Source organism: Salminus brasiliensis, chromosome 20 (genome assembly GCF_030463535.1).
Source record: "Salminus brasiliensis chromosome 20, fSalBra1.hap2, whole genome shotgun sequence".
Lineage (NCBI taxonomy): Eukaryota > Metazoa > Chordata > Actinopteri > Characiformes > Bryconidae > Salminus > Salminus brasiliensis.
Genome location: NC_132897.1, coordinates 17,028,939 through 17,054,142, shown reverse-complemented (window position 1 = coordinate 17,054,142; position 25,204 = coordinate 17,028,939). Strand labels below are relative to the sequence as shown.

The 25,204-nt window shown below is 41.6% G+C and overlaps 1 protein-coding gene across 1 annotated transcript; it reads left to right on the top strand.

Moving 5' to 3' along the window:
• The first annotated feature begins 1,168 nt into the window (after nucleotides 1–1,168).
• cspg4ba (chondroitin sulfate proteoglycan 4ba) lies at nucleotides 1,169–24,356 on the top strand. The gene is made up of 10 exons (XM_072664804.1): nucleotides 1,169–1,325; nucleotides 4,465–4,628; nucleotides 6,077–9,649; nucleotides 9,805–10,272; nucleotides 10,690–10,866; nucleotides 13,486–13,684; nucleotides 14,583–14,714; nucleotides 18,187–18,359; nucleotides 18,750–18,930; nucleotides 19,094–24,356. Exons 1-10 carry the CDS (start codon nucleotides 1,265–1,267, stop codon nucleotides 21,124–21,126), a joined length of 7,161 nt encoding a protein of 2,386 aa, XP_072520905.1. The 5' UTR covers nucleotides 1,169–1,264; the 3' UTR covers nucleotides 21,127–24,356.
• The last annotated feature ends 848 nt before the right edge of the window (nucleotides 24,357–25,204 follow it).

Genomic DNA, 25,204 nt, shown 5'->3' with positions numbered 1-25,204 from the left:
AGAGATTGTAGTAGGGTCTGGTAGAGTTAGCTTTTAGTGAGGGTGAGGCCCTCTCGGCTCTCCCCCACTGATCACTGGGGGTATGTAAAAATGGGGGGGTCACAAATAAATGCAGTCAAGACTGCTGTGGAACAGTTTGATGTTCATGCTATATCACATCCATGTACCAAGCTCCTTCATGAGGCCTTTGAGTAGCCTTGCCCAAACAGGGGAGGCATACTTCAAGACAGGACAGATGAAGGTCAAGTATACATGAAGCAGCTCATTAAGTGGGAGGCCTGCACACTTGGCCACTCTTAGATAATGAATCCGGGGTTTGAACTCTCTTGGTAATATATCAACTGTAGTTACACCCAAGAGCTTGAAAGATCCCACTTACTCAACACTATTACCATGCAAAGGATCAGGTCTCAGATCAGGTTGAGTTGAGTAACTGTTCCAGTTGTTGGTTAAATGTGTCAATAAGCTCTATCTATAGCATTGTACAAAATAATTTTTAAAGCTTGATTATGTAGCTTTTTGATAGATTTTTATAACAAAGAAATGTAGATATTGGGGTTATGTGTTTGTGTTAGCAATGTTACCCTCCTGTTTTAAACTAAGGAAGAAAATGCCAGATATCCAGCATGTCTTGGATGATCATCTGCATCTGGGGTAAGTGATCCAGGTTGCTTATGAATTAGTTGATCGAGGTAAGTTAGAGCAGGGAAGACATTAAATACTGCTAATCAGAGAGCAAGACACATCTCTACCTCCACACAATATACAGTACGAGCTAATAGGTGGGCGTATGGGGTGTATTCTGTAGTAGGCTTATTGTACAGTCATTGACTAGTCTCTCTAGTGGTCTTGCCTATTGCCTAGTGCCTACACTGGGCTGTGGAGAAGTGCTTTCTCTGGCTGGAGCTCCATTTAGAACCCTATGTCACTAATGTTGTTGTAGCTGAATGCAATCAAATCCTCACAGCAATGCTCCAACCTCTAGTATAGTGCATTATTATAGTTAGGCGGGGTGGGAAACGTCTCATCTACTGTGCAGGGGCTTCCTGTACGCGCGCAGGCGCACTTTGGCCGAGGGGCGGTGCCAGGCGAAATGGGCGGAGCTAGCCCACAAACGTCCTCAGCACGGGAGAGAAGCTGGGGTTGTAAATGGAGCTGAAAACGGAGAGTTCAGGGCTTCGGTAGCCAGCGGAGAAAATGGCCCACACCCGTGTGGAATATCGTGTCGAGACGAAATAGGAAACAACTTTTAAAGAGTGTTAAAATGGACGTAGGTGTGTTTTTCTACGAGCTGCTGGCGCTCTTTGTCGGGGCGGTGCATGGAGGTGAGTTCAAGCCCCTCAAACTTTCCTCAAATCTCACAAAGAGGCGAGCGGTGAATGTCCCCGCTATTTACACGACTGGCTTCCTAATGCGTTTTAAAAACCTACGTTTGAATATTTCTTTTAATGTCTTCTTTTAAAGAATTCTTCATTAGTCTGGTGCGAATGATGAAGTCTTTGGTACAGTGGATTTGCTGGTCTCCAATGTTTACACCGGCGCACGTGAATAGCAGATTTAGCATAGATGCATATCTATAACATAAAGTCTGTTAATAATTGTTCCAATAATTATGTTTAGGTGTACTAGATAATGTTATGTTATTTATCTGGAACCGGTGCACACATATGTGCATTCAGTCCCCCCCCCCCCCCCCCCCCCTTCATGTTCATGTTTACCTATAGGTTCTAATGGGCCTTTCTGGGTCCCAGTTGCAGTGTTTAGGGGTACAGCTTCTGTAGGACACTCATATCAGAGAGTTCAATGTAATAAAGAAGAGTCTGCACATTAAATCTATGTAATAATTCATAAATTAGTGCAGCATGTTGTTCCCTGTATATCACTGCATTATAGGTAACTGTTATCTAGATCTATATATATAAACTTCTATGTACGTACGTCTCATTTATTGCACTGTGGAGTTGGGCTGGAGTCTTGGGACTTATTCCAAAAGATCTAGTCTGTTCCCAAACATCCAGATGACTCAGTAATACATGCAGTCAGTAATAGGTACCCAGTCTCTAAGCTCCTACTGCTGTTGCGTCAAATGTATATGGTTATAAACATGTTACAGCTCATGATTATCGTGCATTTGCCAGTACAATATCACATTCTGTCACGTGCAAGGTTTCATCCACATACTTCAGATGTTTTCATACAGCTGGACAAGGCTGCGTGCACATGCAGTCACCACATTGTCAGACCGACTCTCTCTAATCTCTTGTGTGATGGCATGACAAGCCCTGTATTCCTGATGACTGACCCTGCCTCCCCGTCTCTGCTGTCTCTCTGAGCTTTTCATTCTCCCAGAAAACACAGAAACAGCTTATTTGCCGCGGTGGTTAGCACTTGGGCTGCGTGCTATGAACAAGGCATTGGAATTCGGATGAAATTGCAGTGTATTAAGATTCATTGGTGAAGCAGTAATGTGACACGAGATGAAATGGGGAGAACTTAGATTCACTCAGAGCACACAGTATTCAAAGGAATTTGGAAATCTCTCAATATTTGCCACTTCTCACTCTTTGACATGTTTAATTAGGCAATTATTGATAAATAGATCAATATAAGTGATTCAGAATTTGGGGATATGAGGTTTTTGTATGTGACAGTAAAGATACATAGCACATACGTATAATTACATGTAACTACACATGAAGGGTGTAGTTACAAAGCACATTGAAAGCCATCATACATTTCATTTAGTCAGTTTATTTATTTTCCAATATAGTAAGGTCTCAGGGACTTCACAGACTAGGTGTTTCAGTACTATATGATCATTTATTTTGCTGTTAATTCATAATCAAATTGGTCGCAAATGGTTTGGCTGTAATAGGTTGGGCAATATGGCAAAAAATTATACGTACAGACATTTTTACAATACACAGTATTGGGCATTACAGTATTTTGACATGCAAAATGGACTAAAAGTTTAAAAACCTCTTAGTACAGTGCATTTTATTCTATATATATATATATATATATATATATATATATATATATATATATATATATATATATACGTAATGTACACAAATATAACTATATATCTATATGAATAGATATATAACAATTGAATTCATTAATAATCTAAATTAATCTAAGAATCTTTTTTAAAGTGCCATGCCGTTTGTATGCTTTACTCAGAAAAGTGCATTATTTATCATGATACCGATAAAATATTTTCAGATTTTCCACCTCTGGGCTGAACAGGATTTCGTAACTCTTCAGATATTCTATCAGCTTGTCATGTGTTGTTCACGAAAAGACAGTAGCAGTGTTGATTGCATTCGTACAATGTCAATGATGCGTTTAACAACATTCAAGAGCGCGTAACAGTATAGTTTCCTGAAATGCCAGTGGCGTCTACCTGAAGGATCTGGACGACTATACTTGACTATGCATAAAGTTTTCTTTGTTGGTGGTAAATGAAACGGTTCAGGTAACCAACCCATTAATCAGTAGGTTCCTGGAGTGTTTAAACCCTGAGGTTTAAGCACATTTGCAGAACGGTAAATGAGAGTGCAGAACACATTATGGAGATTACAGGGCTATGAGTAGTAGCAGAGAAGAAAACAGCTGCGACCAAGGCTCCCTCTTTATGAACAACAGGGCCACGACCATGTGGCCAGGTCAGGCTTTTGTGCTGGGAACAGAGTGCTGTCGGGGCAAAGCATGCCAGTGCATGCACAAGCATATAGCGTATGCCTTTATGGTGCTGCCAGGTCCATGTCATTAGGTTCGGAGTTTGAAACCAATACAGTTCACTTTCATGTGACTTCCAAATATAAAAGCGTCAAGATTTTCTTCAGTTTAAAAGTGTGCCTGTTTCAGATATACAGTGTTTTCATACTTGAATGAATTATATATTTAGGTATTGCATTCAACACATTTCTCCATTCCTGAAGCTCTAAATAAAGCATTCAGTGATAGCAGACGCAGACAGTACGTGTATAACACAATAAAAAGTATGTATCTGTACATATATATCAAATGTACACAAATATATCTATATTTATCATGTATATTAATCTACTAATCTATATTTAACTATATAAGGTTTGAATGTCCAGTCATTAGTTACAGTTAACAGTAATAGATTGCTAAAGCCCCCCAAAACAATATATTACAAATTATTATTTATATTATTTAAAAAAAAATAAAAATAAAATATATATATATATATATATATTGTATAATATTTTAATGTATTAATATTATTTATATTATTATTTATATATATATGTTATTTCAGTTAGATTTCAACTGATTATTTCCTCCTCTATTCTCCTCAATCTCATAACTGCATTACTTGCACAGTAGTTAAATAATAAGCCTTTACGAGTTTAGGGATCAATATTGTCTTTCCTATTTACTGTTGTCCGTTTTCATAAAGTAAAAATCTCACATTTTCCTCTTCTTCAGCCTCCTTCTACGGTGATGGATTCGTGCAGTTAAAAGCAATGGAGTCATCCAGACATAACACGCTTCATGTCCGCTTCCGCACCTCCAGCCAGAGAGGTGTACTCTTCCTGGCTGCGGGGCAGAGCGATTACCTGCTGCTGGAGTTGACCTCTGGCCGACTACAGGCAAGTCTTGTGTATCTCTAACCTCACAGACAGCACCTTTGGCAGTGAGGCCAACTGCATTACAGCTGCTGGAGGGCATGAGTCAGTTTCCTTCACTTCATTAGATCTGTTCAGCTCAGGAAATTGGATTTGCGCAGTTTGATGTAGCTTTGAATCAGTCTTCTGCTGCAGCGTGAATCAAATCAAGAATTACGACGAACTAATCAGCTCAGTACTAAGAAATAGGTACATTTTCCCGGAAATCCGTAGCTGTATATTTAATGCTCAATTTAAAACATTGCTATTCTGCTTAATGCACTTAGCACAGGGCTCTTTTTTCTCTCCTCATCTCCCATGACGTTATGAGGTTTATATTAGCAGCATGGTGGTTGTACTATTTCCGGAGCTGAAGAATGTGAGCTATGGTGACATTGTAAGAGAATAAGAGACATTTAGTGCTGGAAGACTTGCTTCTGAGGCCCATAAAGGTTGCCTACTGTAGCAGTGTCAGATGAAATCAGCAGAACAAACTTTCAGAACGCAGAAGTGTACAGAAAGGATTTTAGTTCTGTTTACTCTTAGTGTCATTCAAGTGAAGGTCTCTTCACTGGATGTCCTAGGGCAGAGTAGTCCAAAGGACTGCTGATTTGAGCTCTGCGTGTATCTGGCGGAGTAAGAAGCTAAGCGCTTTTGTCGGTTCCTCGCACGGACCATCTCCGGATGCAAAATAGAACGTACTCCTAACTTTAACTTAGCTGCATCTCCATGTCTCTGAGTGTGTCACAGTTTGGCATTGCCTGCTCTTTACAGAAGCTTACAGATATTCAACAAGCCTCGGCATGCCTGCTCCAGCTGAACAGTGTGGTGACATACATATTTAAATCTTTAGGAAAGTTCCTTGTTATGCTGATGCTGGTACTCCATTTAAAACACATGAACGTTTAAGAATGTGGGACTGAATCCGATTCATATTGTTTTGGCGGCGAAGTAGTGGGCTTGGGTTCAGAGCACCAATAAAAACAAGAAGATATAATCTGTATAGGGTTTCTTGAAGCACTTATATGGGAATTCTGAATCGGCCCAAAAAATATTCAGCTACTTTACGGTGCATCCATTACTGATGCAGGCATTCGAGTTGCATATGCACACCTTTTTTAATCGGCATAGTAATTGGCATTGCCAATATAACAGAATGCTCTGGAGCAGCCACGCACGAGTCTGAAGTCACCATGCCCACTGCTTTTGACATACAGTGTATGTATTGATGGAACTATAACCATACGTAACCTCGTATTTACAGAGAAAACTAATGAAATGGAGACATTTTACCATAGTAGCCCAGCATCGCCTCTATGTTCCGGCCCATTTTGACCAACACTAATTATGAAATATCAAATAATCTCCTGATCTGGACATCATTTACTCAGCTAAGGCATTAGTTCTAACAGTGGTTTGATTTTCACCCATAGGCAAGGTTGGATCTTGGCTCTGGAGAGCGGATTCTGCACTCTGACAGAGGGAACCCACTGAATGATTTGGCTTGGCACACAGTAGATCTTCTCCATGACCGGTTCAACGTCAGCCTAACTGTGGACAAACATTTCCATACCAGCCAGAGACTACCAGGACCACAGCAAGAGCTCAATATTAAGGATGGTCTATATGTTGGCGGAACAGGAGGACTGGATAAAGTCTATCTCCCTGTAGATCTTACTGGCTTCCGTGGTTGCCTCGATGAAGTCTTTTTTAATGAACACAACCTCCTGTCATCACTTAGGCCCTATTCTGGTTTGAAGAACGTCTATGAGGTTTCCCTTGGATGCAGTCCGCAGTTCTTTGCTAATGAGGAGGATCCTATCAGCTTTTTCAGCTCCAGGGCATACATCTCCCTTCCTCCTTGGACTGCACAGCAGGAATGGACTCTTGAATGCTCTGTACATACCTCAGCTCAAGAGGGAATCATTATGTACAATTCTGCTCGACAGGGGGACTTTGTTTCCATGGAGATTCATGAAGGCTTGCTGGTTGCGGCGGTGGGCAGAGATGGGCTAAAAACAGAGCTGCGCTCCCTGACTTTCATCAATGACAAGAAGTGGCACTATGTCAAACTTTACTTCACCTCCAAAAGTTTACAGCTTACCGTAGATGGAGAGAATGTGAAGTCCATTATCAGCTCCAGATCAAAAGCCCTGCAGCTGAAAGGTTTTCTTTTCCTTGGGGGAGTTGATGACAGTACTCGCTCTGAAGTGAGAAAGGTGGGCTTGACTTCAGTCGCTGGGAAGCGCATTAAAGGTGGCTCCTTCAAAGGATGCTTTAGAGATATCAAGGTCAATGGTGTTCCAACAGGGCTTCCAAATGCTGTGGTAACCAAAGACATTTCTGTTGGCTGTGAGCCAGAGAAAGAACCAGAGATTTTCACCACACTGAGTCCAACAACTGTACCGCAGACCCTTGCTGGCTCTGTTACCCAGTTGCCACCTGTAGATATGTCCACCCTCGCAAAGGGTCTGGTCAAGAAGTATGGGCAAAATTTTCTACAGCTGAAGAATCTTGTCGTCCCAGAAGGTGGTCGTGCGTCCTTGGATTCGAAACACATAAAAGTCAACTTGGACTTCAAGAAGCTTGGCATCCGCCAGTCTCAGATCATGTTTAGAATAGAGGAGCAGCCGGTGCATGGTCAGGTCAGGTTTGACGTGGACCCGGAGCAAGAGGAGAATACTTTCAGTATGCTGGATCTGTGGCACAGCAGAGTGATGTACATCCACGGAGGATCCGAAGACCCACGTGACTACTTCATGTTCTCTGTCTTCTCCAACAGCAGAAAGGAGACACCAAGCTATCTGAAGGGACACAAGTTGTACAGATTCAATGTCACAGTGACCCCAACCAACGATGCTCCTGAACTGAGCCTACCTGAAGGGAATCTCTTGATTTTACTTGAAAACTCCAAGAAGAGGCTCACCACGGATGTTCTGAAAGCCACAGATGTTGACAGCAACTTCACTGACCTGGTCTACTCTGTATTAGGGAATCTCAATGCTGACGCTGGCTTTTTGGAAACTGAGGATAACCCTGGACAGGCTATTACTTCCTTTCCTCACTCAGCCCTGGAGGATGGAAAGATAAACTATGTCCATACCGGCGTGAGGAACTCGAGGATAGTGTTGCGAGTTAGTGATGGAGAGAAGGTTAGCAACACTGTGGTGCTTCGAATTATGGCCATTGGATTGGAATACAGCATCGTGAACAACACAGGACTGGAGGTCACTCAAGGAGAAGTGGCTCAAATAGGCACCACGCAATTAGCTGTACGGACTAACGCCGTTAAACAAGTCGTGGACATTCGTTACGACGTCATTGAGCCACCAAGGTTTGGTGAACTGCAGAGGCTTCACTCAAGCGGAGAATGGAAGTTCACAAATTCTTTCTCTCAGAGAGTTTTAGAGAAGGACCGCCTGAGGTATTTCAGCAGCTTTAAGGGAGTTCAGCCAGGGAATGTCGCTGATCACTTCAAGTGTAAAGTCACGATTGCGGCGACAGCAACTGAGCTGCTGGTATTTACCGTCAAAATCAGATGGGTAAACTACACTGTAGAGAGGAATGAAATAATTGAGATGGACAAGGTGAGAAGAGTGGCAATAGACTCTCAGCATCTCTATGCAACAGCACAAGGCTTGACCCTAACTGAGGACGAGCTTCATTTCAGGATTCTCTCTTTAACAGAGAAAGGAATGATTTTACTAAATAATGAGAAGTTGGGGGAAAATTCCACATTTACTCAGATGGAGATCACAAATATGAAAGTAGAGTATCAGCTCGTGGATAGACCACACGAGGACACAAGTGACCAGTTTGAATTCCAAGTGTTCACCAAACATGCTTATTCGGCCAGTCACGTATTCAAGATCAACATCAAGGCAGACATCAACAGCATTTACATGAGAAACCATGGACTTTCGGTGTTCGAAGGTGAGAGCAAACTCATCACAAAAGATGACTTGTTTACTGAGACTCTGAGCACCAAGGAAATGTACTACACTGTCACAAAGAGCCCTAGACATGGCAAACTTGCACGGATCAACCTCTCAAACTCCACCAAGGATTATGACCGTCTAGTTTCTTTCACCTACCGGGATATCTTAGAGGAGCGCCTTATGTATGTTCATGACGACAGTGAAACGACACATGATCAGTTCACGTTTATAGCTTCTACAAGTCCAGCAGCAAAGACCTCAGTGAGTGAAGAGGAGGTTGGGTCCAAAGAAGGCGTGTTCAACATCTCAATACAGCTGGTAAACGACGAAAAGCCTGTTCGCGTAGCGGATAGGGTTTTCCATGTCGTCAGAGATGGCCAGCGATTGTTGACCCTAGATGACTTGAGCTACCATGACGCAGACTCAGATTTCAGTGATGGGCAGCTTGTCTACACCCGCCGTGGCATCCCTATGGGGGATCTGGTGCTTGTGAATGACACTTCTCACAAGCTGTACCAGTTCACCCAAGAGGATCTGGAACAGAAACGAGTGTTGTTCATCCATCGGGGCGTGAGCTCTGGCCGCTTCGTGCTGTTTATTTCAGACGGTAAGCACTACGTCTCTTCTCTGTTGGATATCAGTGCCCAGGACCCGTACCTAAGGGTTGCCAACAACACAGGCTTGTTGGTCCAGAAAGGGCAGGCCAAGGCTTTCAGCAGTGCCAACTTCAGTGTGGTTACAAACCTGGATATTAGAGAAGACAGCGAAGTTATATACAAGATTCATGATGCGCCAAAGCACGGTGGACTATTTTTGAAAGGCAAGAAAGTCGAATCGTTCACCCAGCTTGAGCTGAAGAACGGCTCGCTGTCCTATCGCCATGACAACAGCAGGAATTTGGCTGACTTTTTCTCTGTCACAGTGAAAGCAAAAGGCTTGCGCCTGGATGCCAGAGTCAGTGTGAAAGTGTACTTGGAAAGCCATCAAAGGCCACCTGTAATTCTTCAAAACAAAACTTTGTTGGTGGAGGAGGGCAAGCCTGTGAAGATTCAACGTAGTAAACTTGAGGTAAATGACTGTTAGCCTACTAAACAGTAATTTTGTGTTATTTCCACTCAACCAGTTATCCTCGAGTCGATAACAATGGGTTGTGTGCCATTTTAACACTCTTTCATGTCTAAGACCTTTTGTATCTTGACATCCAACGTTTCATTATTTTCCAGGTCACTCATGAAGCTAATATACCTTCAGAAATCATCTTCACCGTTAAAGTTGCTCCTGCCTACGGATACCTGCGTGCTATTATTGACGACCAGTACCAGGGAACTGAGGAGAAACCTTTGCAGAACTTTACCCAACAAGACATCAATGATGGAAGCATCCAGTACGTACAAAAAAACCCGTACCAGGTGAATGACTCTTTCATTTTGGAAGCCAGCAATGGGGTGGCAGAAGTCAGTGAGATCATCCTGTCCGTGGATATCATCCCTCGCTTCATTCCCATTGAGGTCGCCAACATTACCCTGAAAGAAGGAGCATCCAAGGCTCTCACGGAAAAGACCATCAGAGTCAGTAATCAACATTTTGCAGGGCTCCATTTTGTGTACTACGTGTCGGAGGGACCCATGCATGGCCGCATTGAGAATTCCCGTTTCCCAGGGATACCCACAACATACTTTACCAGGAAGCAGGTAAGCCTTGAAGTGGACTAGTTTAGACGTGAAAGGAAAAGGAGGAGCAGGGCTCCTACATCAGTATAAAATGTAGGCTTAAATATTCCAGCAGTAAAATATCAGTGTTGCACGGTTGTCACTTCTAGATTACCACATGTATTTATTGCCAGACTGTAGCAGCTTCAAGATTTAAGATCACATGGCTACATAGCATGTAATGGGCCAGCCATCTTTGAAAAAAGTAGTTGTACATTGCCAGTATTGTCTAACCCATACAGAGTTAAATATTGCCAGATTTGATTAGCATTCAATACATTCCAATGTTTGTGTGAAATAAATACATAAAGGAATAAAACAAACGTAACATGAATTGCAGTTTCAAACATTGTATCACATTTATCTCTGGCTTATTTGCTTCATTTGTTTCTGGCACAGGTGGAGCAGGAGTTCATCTACTATGTCCATGACAACTCTGAGACAACAGAAGACCACTTCACCGTTATAGCGAATGACACAGATCTGCAAAAATACAGTACACCCAGAACAGTGTATGTCCAAGTCTTACCCACCAACGACGAACCTCCAGTTATTACAGCCAACAAGGTCCTCAGGGTGGGTGCACTATATTTATAAATGTACTTCTTTTTATACTGGTCCATGAACATCACCCCAGGCCATATAAGTAATGCAGCAGGCAGGGCTTGATAGGGTAGTTATAGTTTTTTTTTGGCTTATTACCAATACTCTGGTTATGGTAGGGTCTGATTTGAGGTTTCTGATGCTTATGGTATTTTTCCTCAACACTTCACATCCAGATTACAAGTCAGAAGACCAGTAATGAAAGAACAGATGTGTTGGTCAGTAATTTGAGCATGCTTGTATGTCTGTAAAGCAAAATAATTACTTCAGTTGTGGAAAATGGCCCTAATTTGAGGAGCACCCAGAAGGGATGCACAGCTGACAGTCCCACATGCTTTGGATTTCTCAGAGTGCTTCATTGACAAGTCAAAGGATTAGTCTGCAAGAAAAGGATTAGTCTGCAAGAAAGAGCCATTAAGTTTGAAAAAAAAGACATTGAAAATACACGTTAACCATATGACCGCAGACTGAAATGCTGCAAGGTTCTCAGAAAATCAGCTCCTTGCAAATGGTGTCCACAAGGGGGCTCAATGCAATTACTTTTGAAGATTGGACAGAGTAACAGCAACCTCTCTCCATGAGGATGCAGACTTGGTTTAACTTGAAGACACATGGAGATTATGTACTTCTCTTTCTTTTTACTACAACAATCAGACATAACATTAAAATCACTGAGATGCCTGTGAAGGGGTGGGAAATGCATGTTAGGTGGTAAGTGAATGGTCAGTTCTTGAACGTGACAACGCGTGTAAAGATCTGAGCCCCAAGGGTCAAATTGTGATGTCTAGACGACTGGTTCAATGCATTTCCAAGACATCAGGCAGGTCATGTGGGGTGTTCCCGGTATGCAGTGGTCAGTACCCATCAAACAGGGTTCATGGAAGGACAACTGGTGAACAGGAAGATAGAAGCTGCATCCCAGTTGTGTTCTACACACTGATACTATAAGGTATATACTATAGACTAATCTTAATAGAGTGGCTTTGACACTTTATTACATCCATACTCAAAAATGTGCTAGTATTAGTAATTAGCATGCATTTGGGTATGCACTCATTTGGGATCATTGATAGGGTAGGGAAGGCTAGCCTGTTTGGTCTGAACACAGTGGTATTATAGCACAAACTGCTAAACAGGTTAATGCTGGGCTATATCTTGGGATGTCCATGGCTCGCTGGGTCAGAGGTGTTTGCGTTGCTTTGTAATTTGCTAAATGTAAATATCAGTCCCAAACAGAGATCTATCAGTTTTCTCAAGTCAGTTTTTCAACCACAAACATCACCTTCAGATGGGTAGTAAATCAACCTCTCCTCCGAAAAGGATTCTATGAGGCATTAAAAGAACCACCAAGAACTTTTGCTTCCCAACAAGCCTTTCAAAGAAGTCATTTCAGTTGAGTTTTCCTGTCAATGAAAATATTTTTTGGGGAACCAAAAGTAGACGTTCCAAGACATCTCTCATGGGCCCTTTTTGTGACCCTTATTATTAAGCATGCATCATTAAGCTACAGGCTAGCTGAATCAGTTCGTGTACGTTCAATGAGGTTTCCATTTTACTCTATGGAAATACCATTCTGAGTAACAATGGCTTTATTCTTGTCTCTTGACTTCATGAGCTAGAGTAGATAATACTCTGTGCGCAGACCACTGAAATGTGCCTGAGCCTTTGTATGCTGAGTCAGATTAACAGGATGTGGTGGCTTCCTTATAGCAGAGGACCTCAGACCACCTCACGAGTGCTGTGCTACATGAAAATTTAAGAAACATAAGAATTTTGTATGTATTGAATAGTTATGTAACACAAAGTATTGACACAAGAGAAGTCACCTGAACTGAGGTCTTGACCACAAACCAAGACCTTTTTGTTCCCGAAGTTCTGGTTTCCCCAGCTTATTCACGGTGTACTAGTTCTCTCTCCATCGTGCAACAGCAGCCTCAGTCTAGAAGGATGAATGGTGAACATCTTAGACGCATATACACAACTACCAGTCTTCTGATCATGCAGCCGTGCATTGTCTAATAATAAAAGTAGGGTTTATCACATTTAACACCACTGAGCTGTCAAACTGTGCTTCGTCTGGGTGTGCCTTTAAGAGCTTTCTTTATGAACTTTATGATTCCTTTATCATCATTTTCCATGGTGACCCGTTCCCTAATTAGCTGAGTTGATGATTCCTGAAATAGGAGAAGAGGGACGTAAAACCACAGACAGCCTCTAAACGTGGTCTGTTCCAGCAGCAGGGTGTGACTTATACCAGCACATGAACTCGTCATTGCTTTTGTTCAGACTTCAATGCCAGTTTCTTCCACTGAACCTTTGCAACCATCTAAACACAGATAGTTTGATTTTGATTGGCTACCAGAAAAAAAACACACACTTTCTAAGTGTGTAGCACTTCAATGTCTAGCTCACTGGATCATCCTTGTGATTGGCCGAAGCTGTGTTGCTGTGAATGTGGTACAATGTGGTACAAGTTTACAAACTTTGTAATCCTGCACATTGAGGTTAATAGCATTGCTATGAGGATTTGATTGCATTCAGGCCAGGATGTTGGAATGTAAGTGTTCCTAATAAATTGCTCAATTTGTCCAGGTTTGGGTTGGCTCAATCACAGAAATCACCCCCGAAGATATGAATGCAGAGGATGACGACACACCCCCGGATCAGCTGAACTACATTACCACTCAGCCCAGTAATGGTCACCTGGCTCTGAAGAGTGCTCCCACAAAACCAATCATGAACTTCACTCAGGTTCACATTGACCAGGGCCAGCTCATATTCGTACACAGTGGTAAGACAACCCACCATTTATTTTAACTTCTCAGAATGCAAAGACTCCAATGTGGACTCCCTTGAAGTCCTCACTTCCATTACTACTATCTTATATAGACAAAAGTATTGGGACACCCCTTTTAATCAATGAATTCAGGTGTTTTGTTCAGTCTGATTGCCACAGGTGTGTACAACAAAGCACCTAGCCATGCAGTCTGCCTTTACACAAGAATAGGTGGTTCTGTAGAGCTCACTGAATGCCACCATGGTACTGTAATAAGATGGCATGCCTGCAAGTCAGTGGCTGAAATTTCTTCCCTCCTAAATATTCCACCATCAACTGTGAGTGGTATTATTGAAAAAGGAAAGCATTTAGGAGCCACTGCACAAAGTGCTGAGGCATGTAGTGCATAAAAGTGCTGACCCAGTAACTACAGAGTTCCAAACGAAGAGCTGCAAAGGGAAGCGAGGGGCAACTCCATATTAATGCCCATGGATTTTGAATGAGGTCTCTTAAAAGTGTAATATGCAGGTGTCCCAATACTTTTGTCCATGTAGTCTATTAGGTTCATTGTAGTTACGCCAAATAACACATCTGCAGATTAAGGGGGTGTTGCTTAAGAACGCATACATCATCCATTTTTGATCTTGGGATCATCAGCAAAAATGTGATAGTCACCCTGCATTCATGACATCACCATACCTCAAGTGCTTTTGTGGCATGGTGATATCATGCATCACCTGATTGTAACCCTGATAAAGCCTTACAGTTAAGAAAGAAATTCCCAGCTACAACCTACTCTTTACACACCTTTTTAGATTTTTACTTGTAACTTTTACTTCAATTTTATTCTCAACAATAAAATGTCAGATTTTATAATGATAACACACACATTATTCTTTATTGCGTTGTCCAGGAGCCATGGCTGGAGGCTTTAACTTCCAGGTGAATGATGGTGTGAACTTTGCTCCACGGCAGATATTCAGTGTCACAGCTCGTGCCCTGGTACTCCGCCTGGAGAGGAATGGCCCTCTCAAAGTGTTTCCAGGTAACACAATGTAAACCTGTTGTAATCCTCTTAATCTGCCCTAATACATTAGGATATAGAATTTAGTGTTGTACAAATTACTATGGAAATTAATCTTGGTAGGGTGTGTGTCGTCTTTGCTGTCTTGCACAATGCAGTACTCTTTCAGAGCTTGTTTGTTATGCATTGTTTACTTTTACATGGTAACTAAACACAAGCCTTAGTTTTGTATTTTAGAAATCCTCAAAGCAAAAGCACATATTTTTGTTCATTAAGGCTACTCATAATTTTCATAGATTTCTATTTTGTGGCCCAGGATACAATTTTGAGCAAGAAAATCAATGCATGACCTTTATATATATATATATATATATATAAATATGCAGTGCATCCAATGAAAAAGAAAGCATCATGCTACTTTTACATTGTTAAAAAAAACACTGCATATGGCTCACCTATTCTGGGAACAGATTGTAATAAATATAGTTACTGTTGAGTTTATATGATATTCTCATAAGTTGCATTTGGAGTAGAATTCTTTATTTGTACTACTTCATAGCTTAAGTTATTCTATAGATATGCTTCCTTTCCTCACTGCTAGCTCATCCATTAGTTGTTATTCATACATCTCACTGCAGTGTTTTCCTTTCATAACATTCTGTGTAGTAATTTAATAGCCTGTAATCCATATAACAGGGCCCATTTAGGGACTGTCTGTTGAGCAAACAAGCCAAGCTAAAAAGACTACAGTGATTTCTCAATTTAGAAACTCTTAGTCATATGCCAGATTTAATACCCAGTGCTAAAAACAGCTGCCCACGCACTGTTTTGTCTGAGGTAATATGCATCACAGCGGTAAGGCCTGCTTTCCGTACTGTTGGCACACGTTGGCAGTGGCTTGTTGGCCCAATCGACAGGTTTTTGGGCAGCCTATGGTGCTAGGAACTGTTGGGCTAAGTTACAGACCAGGCCTGCTGTTATTGCCTGTGTAGTGTCGTTTGATGACTTTTTGCTTAAGCGGCAGTTTACTCAGACACGTCCCCCTCTCCTCCATTGTGCCCTAGGACAGAATGCTATGTCACTATGGCAACCGCTTTCCCACAGTAACCTGTGTTTGTGGGCCAGTGTTTGTACAGACCAATGAAATTAACAAAAGTCCAAAAAAAAAGTATGTACTAACTTAAACACTGTAATGCTCAGTAGTGCACATTACTTTGGGAATGAGCATATTCTTGTTTGTTCATTACTTATGACGAATACTGAAGTCATTTTATGAAACCCTGACCAAGCAGAATAAATGCATGATGTTCATGAGAATGGCTGAGGAAGTCACAAGGTCACAGGGTGTTAAAATATCTTGTTTCTCTCCGTTTACATTAATCTAAGTATTTATTATATTAAATTAAAGTATTCTGTACTGTTATATTTTATAAAAAAAAAACATGTATATTAATTTAAATAATTCATTTATAGAGATATTTTGTGGCAAACAATACTAACAGTTTGGTACTGGCATTAGTATTTAATCCTCTGTTATTCTATATGTGAATCATTAAAAAATTTACCATAGATCAGACTATGAGATTTAAAATAGAGCTTTGAACATGAAGACAAAAGAGCATCCTGAAGCATTAATATATACTTGTGTAGACATGCAGAAAGTAGAAAATGTCTACCCAAGGTTCTGAATATCTCAATGAGCTCTGCTAATTGTGGGACAATTATAACGGCATCATACCACCCAAGCACCCATACCACCCAAGGTTATTCCTCACCATCAGAGCAAAAAGGAAACTTGTGAGGGAAACCACAATGAGGCCAACAATCACTTTAAAGGAGCCACAGAGTTCAGTGGCTGAAACTAGTGTAGGTCAGCAGTATCGAGAGCTCTTCATACAAATGGTTTGTAATGGAGGGAAGCTAGAAAGTAGCCATCACTGAAGAACAAACACATCAAAGCACATATAGAGAGACAGAAATTGAGCTTCACAACAGTAAAGCATGCAAGTGGCAGCAATGATCATGTTGGGTGGATGGTTTAAAAGGATGGTGTAAAATACAGGGAGATACTACAAGACAGCTCAAGGCAGACTCAGTCTGCTAAGAAACTAAAGCTTGGGAGAAACTTTACTTTTTAGCAGTGATTTAATTACTGGCTAAAACAACCTTTCTGTCATTTGTAAGAGACAAATCTGTCCAGGGGAATCTGATTACTTGAATGCTTTTGTAAAGCACTGTATATGAGGGTATACACTGTATATACTAGCCTATATCAGTCATGACATTAAAACCACTTACCTTTCCCAAAACAGCCTGTGAAGACATGGCCATAGCCAGAATTAGATGGGCTTAGTCTTGGTCACCCATTTACATTAATGAGCCTTGGCACCCGTGGTCCTGTCACTGATATACACTGCTCAAAAAAATAAAGGGAACACTTAAACAACACAATATAACTGCAAGTAAATCAAACTTCTGTGAAATCAAACTGTCCACTTAGGAAGCAACACTGATTGACAATCAATTTCACATGCTGTTGTGCAAATGGAATAGACAACAGGTGGAAATTATTGGCAATTAGCAAGACACACTCAATAAAGGAGTGGTTCTGCAGGTGGGGACCACAGACCACTTCTCAGTACCTATGCTTTTTGGCTGATGTTTTGATCACTTTTGAATGTTGGTGGTGCTTTCACACTCATGGTAGCATGAGACGGACTCTACAACACACAAGTGGCTCAGGTAGTGCAGCTCATCCAGGATGGCACATCAATGCAGAGGCTTGCCCAGACGTTGTAGGCACGTGGAGGCCACACACACAATACTAAGCCTCATTTTGACTTGTTTTAAGGACATTACATCAAAGTTGGATCAGCCTGTAGTGTGTTTTTCCACTTTAATTTTGTGTGACTTCAAATCCAGGCCTCCATTGGTTAATAAATTTGATTTTCATTGATGATTTTTGTGTGATTGTGTTGTCAGCACATTTAACTTAGTATAGAACAAAGTATTTAATGAGAATATTTCATTCATTCAGATCTAGGATGTGTTATTTGAGTGTTCCCTTTATTTTTTGAGCAGTGAATATATACTATACTATATACTAACAGGAAGGTCTTCTCAGTTCTGATTAAAACCTTTTTATTGTAGCAGAGTACTTGTCCTTGGGTGGTCAGACAGTCTTTAGAAGATTTCAAATAGATTCATGGATTCAAACTCTGATTTGTTCCATTTTCTAAAACTATTTGTATTTAGGGAGCTGCAAATGCCATGTAGAGAGCAAAGCCTTAATTAACTTTGAGCTTTGACTGTAGCTCGTATACAAAGGTGCTGCCGCAGAGAGCCAAAGCATTCAAACATCAAAGCATCTACGCTCACAATAAATGTGGTCATGTTTATAGCGTGTGCCAGACTGTTTTTGCTGTTGTTTTGACTGCATGTTTAACAGCTGTAGGGTCATCCAGGGTAATGTTTACTCTTGTTTCCAATTCAGGCTCTTTATCCACCATTTCAAAGGAGGTCCTCAAAGCAGTAACCAATGACGATAAAGGTGACGCAAACCGCACTATTCGTTTCACTGTAGTTAATCCACCAATTTTTGGAAAGCTGGTTAGTGTACAGGCCGACAAGTCCATGACAGAGATTTCATCCTTCACGCAAGAAATGGTGAGTGCCGTGAAACCTCATGCTCTATTTGCCTGGAGAAGTGCAGGGTCATAAATAATGAATTTGTCTCCATTCTCTGAGCCTCTCTTGCCGAAAGGCTATGCTGTACATCCTGTGATTAGCTGGTGGGGGGATGGGTGACCAAATTGCTTGTAATGTCACGTTCAGCACTCCAAGGGTGAATTTCTATTATACTGGTTTGGAGGAGGGCAGTATTGCAGTAATGTTATTAATGCGATAAATCATGGATGGAAATTTATTTCATATTGCACAGTCGGAATATGTGTTCTGTCTCATACATTCCTGCCAGTTTGGAGCATAATTTGTCATTATTATGCTAAATTATGCTAGATTTTTATGGTTTGAATTGTGGAATATTATTGGTTCCAGCTAGATGAGGGTGAAGTGGCATATGAACAAAAAGTGGACTCTGTGGAATGGGCGTCATTAGACAAGTTCACCTTCACTGTGTCATCACCTCCTGCCAGCCTTGATGCTCAAACATTTGATATTGACATCTCCTATGAGAATGCTGGACCTGGACGAAGCTCCCTCCTTCTTAAAAACACAGGTAAGATTGCCGGCTTACCCCTCAAATACAGTTTTCAATGTGAAAATTCACTGCATTGAGACATCATAGGTGACTGCTTTAGGCATAATGAGACTAGTGTATAATATGGTACAGGTGCTGTCTATAAACTATATAACCTATAAGGAACTGTTTCATGTTCCAGGTGCTGTGGTAACAGAAGGAGACAAAGTTGCCATTGACAAAACAATGCTTGATGCCTCCAATCTCCTTACCAAGCAGCCTGAGCCCCGTCGCCACTCCTATGACGTGTGGTACCAAGTCAAGTCTCTACCTCAACATGGTGTCATTATTGTGGGCGAACGCAATCTCACAAAGGAGAAGCCCTACTTCTCTCAGTTCATCCTGAACAAGTACGGAATCACTTACCATCACGATGACTCTGAGACGACACATGACCACTTTGTCTTTGATGCTTTCCTCAACCTGAAGAGCAAGCCTGCACAGCGCCCTGTAGAGGACAGTGAAGTGGTAGAGGAGGCGTTTAACATCACGGTCACTCCAGTAAATGATCAACCACCGGTTCTCAAAACCAAAGCCCCAAGTCTCAAAGTGGTCCAAGGCGATACTGTTGCTCTTGCACCCAGCAACTTGAACGTGGTGGACTTGGACAGCCCTCCAGAAGAAATCCTGTACTCGGTCATCAGTAGACCCAGCAATGGTTTCCTTGCTCTTGCAGAAAGCTTGAATGTGTCAGTGGATGCCTTTTCTCAATCCCAAATCAACAATGGCGAGGTATTTTTTGTCCAAGATGGCAGTCCTGCATCTGGGGTTTTCTATTTCAGTGTCACTGATGGTCATCACCGACCAGTGTACAAGCTCTTCAACTTGGAGGTAATGGAGATATCCATTTCTCTTATCAATCATACAGAGGTAGTTTTGGAGCAAGGGAAAACAGCAGTGGATCTCACTCAGGCACATCTGGCTGCGGTGACCAATGGAAAAAACACTACTGTCCACTATAAAATAACTGTACCTCCAAGATACGGGAAACTTTTGTTAGGCAATGAGGAAGTTATGGCTTTTAACCAGGAGGATCTGCAAGCACATAGGCTGAGTTACCACATGATTGATCTCATGTCCTCTAATGATAGCTTCGAGTTTACAGTCTTCACATCAGAGACAAACCTAACTGATCAAATAGTTAATGTCACAGTCAAGCCTTTCATTAGGTATGCAGAAAATATAAGGATCCCAAACGGAATTCGTGTTAAGCTCAAGGCAGCGTTTCTGAATGCATTAGAACTCGCCTTGATAAGTGATAGCGATCCACAGTTTGAAATCCTATCACCTCCGAAGTACGGCAAAATTTTACGTCAAGGAAACAAAGCAGAACCTGCAAGGACATTTTCCTTTAGTGACCTGCAGCAGGGAAAATTGGCCATTGAGGTCAAGGCAAACCTTACTGAAGTCCAGGAGGTGAATGATTCGTTCAGATTTGTTTTAAAAGCAGACAATCTTCAGCCTGCAATTGGGGAGTTCCCTTTTAGAATTGTCCCGTATGATCCTTCCCTCATGACAACAACAGTTATCCCAGCATACACTTCAACTAGTACTGCTTCCCCCAGCCAAACCACCGCAATAAGTTCTGCTCTGCTCTCCATGTCTCCTACAATTCAGCCTACGCAGCGGACAACCAAAGCGGTCACCAAGTTCAAAGGCCGCAATCGTTGGGGCAACTCGAACCGCACTGACTCACATGGTACTACTATCGTTAAACCGGACCATGGACAGGAGCTCACCTCGGTCAGGAACACTCCGTTAAGGGTTGAGTCAGCGCCCCAGGGCGGCTCCTCCAACCCCATGCTCATCATTCTCCCACTGCTTGCTCTAGTACTTCTCGTAATTGTGGTGGTGCTAGTGCTTCTCTTGAAGAGAAAACAACAGAAGAAGCAGAAACCTTGTATCAAAAGTGCCTCAGTTCCTCTGGCCTGCTCAGACAGCAGAAACTATCAAGGGCATCCAGAAAAGAGCGCCACAGTTCCCTTAGTGACAGTCACCCCTCTCAGCCCAAGCAACCCTGGAAGTCCAGCACTAGTGAGACTCCAGACAGGCAGTGGAAATTCTACATATGGGCAGTCTATGGCTCTCTGCTCCATTGGGAACCTGGATTTTGAATCCTCCCAGTTCTGCAGGACCACTAACCCAACCTTACAGCACAATCAGTACTGGGTGTGACATGGTCCTGTGCTCTTTCCAAAGCTTCCTTTCCACTGGAGGGCTCAATGGTTACTACGACCACACTGAGTCAGTCTGCACCAGCATGGACTTGTGTGAACATTTTGCTTTCTGTTTCCATCTGTTGTGCCACTAAGTCAGGACTAGGAAGTATAGAAAATGAACATAAATTAATTCTCAGTGAACATCTGACGACCTGCGTCATCAAGCCATCCCACACTCACAGCACTGCTGCACTGATTTGCAACTGTGTTTAGGTAGGAATGCGCTTGGAACAGTTACTTTCCATATTTAGAACCTTTTGGCCCTGAAGTGAAAAAAGTATCAAGTATTTTAGAGCAATACTTGTCAAAATACTGTATTTTCAGAGCAAAATATTATGCAAAGCAACCTTTTCTTTTGGCTGTGTCATGGTATTCAGCTAGGATCAGGTATTAGTTAAGGTTATTCTCCATTTTTAAGTAAGAAAGCCTTTGTGTGACAAACTATTCACTGTTCAGAGTTTAAAACTTCCCTTTACGATATATAGTTTGACATTTCTGATATTCTATACTCTTTTGCACTCAAAATGACTTCTTTATAATGTCATTTACGTTTTATTTGGTACTAGGGATGTCCCGATCTGATCCAGTGCATCAGGACCAGGCCTGATCCAGGTTTATGGATATGAGTCTTTGTTTAAACCACAGTGTTCAGAGCATCATCTTATGTCCTCAAGGTGCCATTAACGGACATTAGTCCCAGCCAGCCGCAGTGCAGGTGTTCTCAGAAGGTAAAAAAAAAAGAAAAAAGTTGAGAGTCTGTTTTACCAGCGGGAGAACCGCACACCTTTCTTTGTTTTTAAACCAACTGATTGGTCAGGGAGGAGAGCCAGGATTATTATTAATATTATGATATAAAACACACTATAAAACAATTTTAAGAAAAGTCTCTACTAAACTAAATCAGTCAGTCCAGAATATCTTATTATAGAAACTGGGATTTTACTGAACAAATTAATTAGCAGCTCATATTATCTAAACTGTGTGGCTGTATTACTTATACAAACACAAAGCTCTGATTGGATTGGTTTTGGCTGATTCTCAGCATTAAGAGACTCGGATCGGAGCAGGGAGCAAATTAGCCTAATTGGGACATTCCTATGTGGTACAGACACAGAGTAGGGTTGGTCAATATGACAATATTATATTGAATCGTGATGTTATTGTGATACGCAATATGCTTTTTCGAGAATATCGTCGATATCATCAGTACTTAAAGAACACTGATCAACTGCACTCTTTATTACAGAGAGTGTAATTGAGTACACTCTAGAATAGAGTGTAATGTCTTTGAATTAATTGTTGAATTGGATGGAGTAGGAAAAAGAAAAAATTGTGTATCGTGAAATCAATATTGTTTCATATCGCCCAGCCCTATGATTATAGGGTAAATATGTCTCCGGAGTACATTTCTTGCTAGTCTGCATGCTAAAGCATAGGGGGTGAGATCATTTGGATCACCAGAAGAGCTCATTTGTAATATTTACGAGCATGCTTGTTCTTGGAAACGGGTTCTTTGTCCAAGAGATGTCAAAAGACCATTATTGGGCATTGACAGTATTGTAGCAGATAATAACACAAACACAGGTACAAACAAACTGTCGTAACTTTTTGTAAGCAAACCACAGCAACCTCTTAACTTCACTGTGACTAAGGTACTAGACGTGGGGGTGGCATCCTACCTGCCTGGGCGTGTCCGGCACACTGTGCTCGAAGCCGTATGGCTTAAGTCTGTTACGTCATTGCTCTGATTGGGTTTCTGTGAATACCCTTAATTAACCCTTAATTACAATGGATTTCTTGCCTCCCGTTCCCACCGCCTCAGACAGCTCAAACAGCTTGTTCCCTGGTTGTGTCTACCTCAGGTATCCCCCTGCTGCCCAGGAGTGTGGTCAGTCATGCAAATCACCTGGACACTCCCTTTTTTTAATTATTTTGTGGTACACTGGAATTATGAATCACACAATTTATATATAGTTTTTATGCTGATATATTTAACAGCCTCAATATATTTATTCACAGATCTAAAAGTCATCACTGTTACTTCAGCCATAACATTAGCACCACAACAGATCTTAGCACAAGCCCTCTGAAGGAGTCCTGTGGTATCTGGCACCAAGACGTTAGCAGCAGGTCCTTTAAGTCCTGTACGCTGTGAGGCTGTGGGGCCTCCATGGATTCCATCAGTGAGCCTCGGGCGAACATTACCCCGCCGCTGGTTCAGTGGTCACTATCGTAAAGCACATTTGGTAAGTACTGACCACTGCATACCAGGAACACCAGAATCACAATATCTGCCTGATGTTGTGAAGGTCCAGCCATCACAATGTGGCTCAGCATTTGTCCTGCTTCTAACACATGGCCTTCAGGAGCTGACTTTTCACTACCTGCAGAATATATCCCACCCCTTGACAGATGCCACAGTAGATGAAGATGATCAGTGTTGTTGTTTTTTTACTTCACCTGTCACTGGTGCTAATGTTACGGCTGATCAGTGTAAATATAATACTGAAGGTCATTGTTCCTAAGGCTTCATGACACAGACCTACTTAAACATTTACTGGGGCTAATTCCATGCTTTTGATGCATTTGGTGTAATTTCTTTAGGAATAAGCCTAGTGTTTTATGGAGGGTTTATGTACTGCAGCCTTATGAATACTGCCCTTCAGTCACGTGTTACTGAAAATGCATTCAAAACTTATGATTCTGTTACTGTTACACTAATGTTCATTCAGTTTATGTTAGATATTTTTGTAACCTCAGGAATCTCAAGGTTACGCCACACATACGTTTTTGTATATTTGCATAACGTCATGTAACTGTTACTGGCACTGATTTGGGCAAAACCACACAAAAAACTACTTGAACTGTACATGATTTTATTGTATTGAGCTACTGAAGGTATTTACAGAGCATGACCTCTGCACTACATTACCTTGTGTTTTGCTGGTTCTTTAGGTTACTTTTTCCTGGAGACGCGTAAGGCATGATGCATAATAAGGCATGTAAAGTGAAGCATCATATTCTTCATCTTCCATACTACTGTATGATAAACAGGACAACTTAATGAAAGTTAATGGTTAACAAATAACAAACAAGAAACAGTGTGGTCTGTCACAGGACGGCGTGCCGCATATAATCCCATGTTCAGTATATTATTGTATTCGTCAATAAATCAATCAATCAGTATCTGCCTCATTATTCATTGTAAACATCACCTTTTACATTCTTTTTATGAAGAGGCTTGGACTGTATTAGGAGTAAGATCAGTGCAGCCCAATAGTAATTTGAGATATTCTATGAACATTTCTCTAGAATTTGTTTGCAACCTCATGCAATCAATTTGAAAAAGATTGTATTAATAGTTTTCCGCATCTACTTTGGGTTGAGTTGGGTTGGATTGAGCTCAACAGGCCATGTCTAACATGACAAAGCAACAGATAAACAGTGTAAAAGAATGGCAGAACTTGCCACTTGTGGCCCTGGCTGCTCCAAAGGCTCAAAGGATGACAATTCCTCTGGGATGGGATGCCATTAAAGGAACCGTACGTTATATGTTGTCAAAATAAGTTAGTGTGACGGGGTGGTAGGTCACACAAGTCCTACATATTTTGCAAAAATAAATTAAAAAATCAAATCTCATCAAACATTGCAGACGTACTTGAACGGTATGCACTGCAGTCTACTTTCGGGAAACCACTGCATAAAGCACCCACAGTTCTTCCCTATCTAACTAGAACCAGATATTGGACACACAGTATCACTCCTGGTGACGCGCCATCTGACCTGTAATACAGCCGTTTTCGGTTCCTGCTTGTTTCAGGGGCTTTGGCCTTCAGTCTTCGGTGGGATCGAGCGTCAGAGTGCACTTCTGTACACTTTTGTCCTCGTGTACGCTCAAGATTTGATCCAGCTGCTGAGTCGACGCATCTAATGGGGGGGGGGGGGGGGGGGGTGTCCTGGTATGCATAAGTCAGTACCTCCCAGGATGTCAGTTTGACCCATGGAGGACCCACCTTGCATCTTACAGGACTGCA

What these genes read in the sequence shown, in the direction of transcription:
- cspg4ba (XM_072664804.1), top strand. Translation starts at nt 1,265, where the DNA reads ATGGACGTAGGTGTGTTTTTCTACGAGCTGCTGGCGCTCTTTGTCGGG. An exon ending in TTCAACGTAGTAAACTTGAG is followed by an intron (nt 9,650 to 9,804) that starts GTAAATGACTGT and finishes ATTATTTTCCAG; the next exon opens with GTCACTCATGAAGCTAATAT. An exon ending in CATACTTTACCAGGAAGCAG is followed by an intron (nt 10,273 to 10,689) that starts GTAAGCCTTGAA and finishes TTTCTGGCACAG; the next exon opens with GTGGAGCAGGAGTTCATCTA.